General features: G+C 53.2%; 1 protein-coding gene across 1 annotated transcript; it reads right to left on the bottom strand.

Annotated features, from left to right (window-relative positions):
• Positions 1-1,421: 1,421 nt before the first annotated feature.
• Positions 1,422-2,357, bottom strand: LOC142027929 (olfactory receptor 14C36-like). Its single transcript, XM_075022089.1, has one exon. The coding sequence runs from the start codon at positions 2,355-2,357 to the stop codon at positions 1,422-1,424; it is 936 nt and encodes a 311-aa protein (XP_074878190.1).
• Between the last annotated feature and the right edge of the window lie 792 nt (positions 2,358-3,149).

Raw genomic sequence — 3,149 nt, 5'->3', positions numbered from 1 at the left:
CTTGGCTGTCCTGAGGGCCTTTTGCTAAACCCACCCCAGCTTGCCAATATCATTCCTGAACTGAGGATCTGAAAGCTGGATGGAGTATTCCACAGAATTCCTTTCCCTTGACCTCCTGGTTGTGCTCCTGGTCGTACAGTCAAGGATGCTGGTGGCTTCCCTTGCTGCCAGGGTAGACGGCTGCCTCCTGTCCAGCTCCCTGCCCACCAAGACCTTTCCCACAGGGCTGCTCCCAGACAGGCATCCCCCAGCCTGTGCCATTGCTAGGGTGAGTCTCCTGCAGGGGCAGAAACTGCCATTTGTCCTTGTGGGATTTCATGAGGTTCCTGCCAATACGTGCTCTCCTCCTCCTTGAACCCCTTTCCCTGAGCAGAGAGGCCTGGGAGACCTTTTCAGTAAAGACTCAGGCAAAGAAGGCATTGAGCACCTCAGGCCCATTAGTGTCTGCTGTTTATTAGATCACCATGCTCTTTCAGAAGCAGCCCTGCATTTTCCTTGTCCAGCCTTGGTCTCTAACACAGCAACTGAAGCTCTTGCCTTTGCTCTTGACTTTTCTTGCAGGCACCAATTGCAGGTGGTCATCCCCTGGCAGCTGCTCTGTGGCCCCTGTCAGTGCCCTGTCCTGTGTTGGGCCAGCCCCGCTGTCTCACACGTGCTCCCACAGCCCCACTGTGCAGGCACAGCGTGGCAAAGGGTGTATTCGGTGTGAGGAACAGTTTCTCTTGCATGAGCCCCATGATATCCATTTGTGCCCTGTCCCCCTTCTGTTCCTCTTCCTTGAGATAGCCTCTTCCAGGTCCTGGAGCCTATCCAGCCCTATCCACATCCCATGTGGGGTTTTGCCGACAACCATGCTCGAGGGTCTGTCATGGTCTGCAGAAGGAGAGAGGTTGAGCAGGGCTGGCCATTCCCCCAGTGCAGGCAGTGAGCCAGCAGGAGGAGGGAAATGGCTGTGCACCAAAACTCACCCATAAACCTGTGCTGAGTGGCCAGTGCTGGAAGTGGCCAATTAGTGAGGCCACCAGTGAAAGCTCACTCCAGTCTCACTCTCTAAATCATCACCCTATGCCCACCTCCCCTCTGCCCACAGAGAACCCCAGCACAGCAGCACAGCCTCGTAGGGGGGCAATTTCTTCAGCCTGTTCCTGACCTCAGCTTTTGGAAGAAGAGCCCAAGCTCCAGACACCAGAACTGAGAAAATCCCCTTTTATTACAGAGATGTGACAGGGGAGGCCAGCTGTGCCATCGTGCCAGACACATGTGCAAAGACTTCTGGGTCAGACAGGCTGGATTCCTGCCTCTGGGCAAGTGGAGCAGATGCAGACATCGCTGGGCAGATATGATTATCACAGATAAAATACCCAAAGCACAGGAGGTTCCCCAGATACATTGGAAATCACTTGTCAAGAGACACAGGCAGCTTATTGCTTCTGAAAGATTACTGATTGAATCAGCTTCTTCAGTGCATCTTGGAGATCCTGGTTCCTAATGCTGTAGAGGAAGGGATTCACTGCTGGAGGCACCACTGAGTACAGAACTGCTACCAACAGGTCCAGGGATGGGGAGGAGATGGAGGGGGGCTTCAGGTAGGCAAACATACCAGTGCTTACAAACAAGGAGACCACAGCGAGGTGAGGGAGGCAGGTGGAAAAGGCTTTGTGCCGTCCCTGCTCAGAGGGGATCCTCAGCACAGCCCTGAAGATCTGCCCATAGGACAGCACAATGAAAACAAAACACCCAAATCCAAAACAGACAACAACTACAAGTACCCCAACTTCCCTGAGGTAGGCATCCGAGCAGGCGAGCTTGAGGATCTGGGGGATTTCGCAGAAGAACTGGTCCACAGCATTGCCTCGGCAGAGGGGTACTGAAAATGTATTGGCAGTGTGCAGCACAGCATGGAGTAACCCAGTGCCCCAGGCAGCTGCTGCCATGCGGACACAAGCTCTGCTGCCCAGGAGGGTCCCGTAGTGCAGGGGTTTGCAGATGGCAACGTAGCGGTCATAGGCCATGACAGTGAGGAGAGAATACTCTGCACCAAACAAGAAGAATACAAAGAAGACCTGGGCAGCACATCCCAAGAAGGAAATGGCCCTGGTGTCCCAGAGGGAGTTGGCCATGGCTTTAGGAACAGTGGTGGAGATGGAGCCCAGGTCAAGGAGGGAGAGGTTGAGGAGGAAGAAGTACATGGGTGCGTGGAGGCGGTGGTCACAGGCTACAGCGGTGATGATGAGGCCGTTGGCCAGGAGGGCAGCCAGGTAGATGCCCAGGAAGAGCCAGAAGTGCAAGAGCTGCATCTCCCGTGTGTCTGCAAATGCCAGGAGGAGGAACTGGGTGATGGAGCTGCTGTTGGACATCTGCTGCCTCTGGGTGTGGAGCACTGAACAGGGAGGCAAGGGCAGTGACAAGTTAGGGCATTATTCTCTGACCAAAATCAAAGCCATTTCTCATAATACATGTTCACAGCACCTTTACTGTTGCAATGATATTTTCGTTCATCTCTATTGCTGGAGCTCTGGTTGGTCCTGCCTGAGTGTGCTGTGAGGATCAGGACGTCTGACTACTGGCTGCCAAGCAGTTAGCCCTGATCTGCAGCAGTGGCTTTCTGGGAATGGTGTCCATCGAGGGGGGTCAGTGCTGGTGTTTTAATTGGTCAGGTGAAAGTACTCGTAATGTAAAAGTTTTCCTCAACATCTGCACTGCCAGGGCTAAGAAAACAGAATCAATGCATTGTTTGGGGGGGGGTTACAGCTCTCCCCCATCACACCTGGTGATATTTCTGGATTTCAGAAACCCTCATCATTTCTTCTTCACTCGGAGAAATTAAAGTGGGTCCTGCGAGAAAAGAGTACTGCCTGCACCGCAGTGCAGAGTGAAGGGAGCTGGACTGTCACTCTGTCTTATTGCCAGCTACACTGAGATCTCACCTTTCTGAGATAGAGGGTAATCACAACCCTGTGTTAACCTGAAAAGAATCCAGGCACTACTGAGAGCAGAGACACCCACTGCCCAGCACCAAGTGACTCCCTTTTCCTCAAGGTCTCTGCACCCTACCTCTTGCCAAGGACACACATGGTTCATTTCACAAACCCAGCAGCATTTCCTCACTCATGGTGTCTCTGTGCTTCTCCATGGGGCATTCAGGTAAC

Source organism: Buteo buteo, unplaced genomic scaffold (genome assembly GCF_964188355.1).
Source record: "Buteo buteo unplaced genomic scaffold, bButBut1.hap1.1 HAP1_SCAFFOLD_87, whole genome shotgun sequence".
Taxonomy (NCBI): Eukaryota; Metazoa; Chordata; class Aves; order Accipitriformes; family Accipitridae; genus Buteo; species Buteo buteo.
Note: the sequence above shows the minus strand (reverse complement) of the source record. Positions and strands in the feature narration are given on the sequence as shown.

Excerpts from the sequence above, each read along its gene's own strand:
- LOC142027929 (XM_075022089.1), bottom strand. The coding sequence starts at position 2,357 with ATGTCCAACAGCAGCTCCATCACCCAGTTCCTCCTCCTGGCATTTGCA.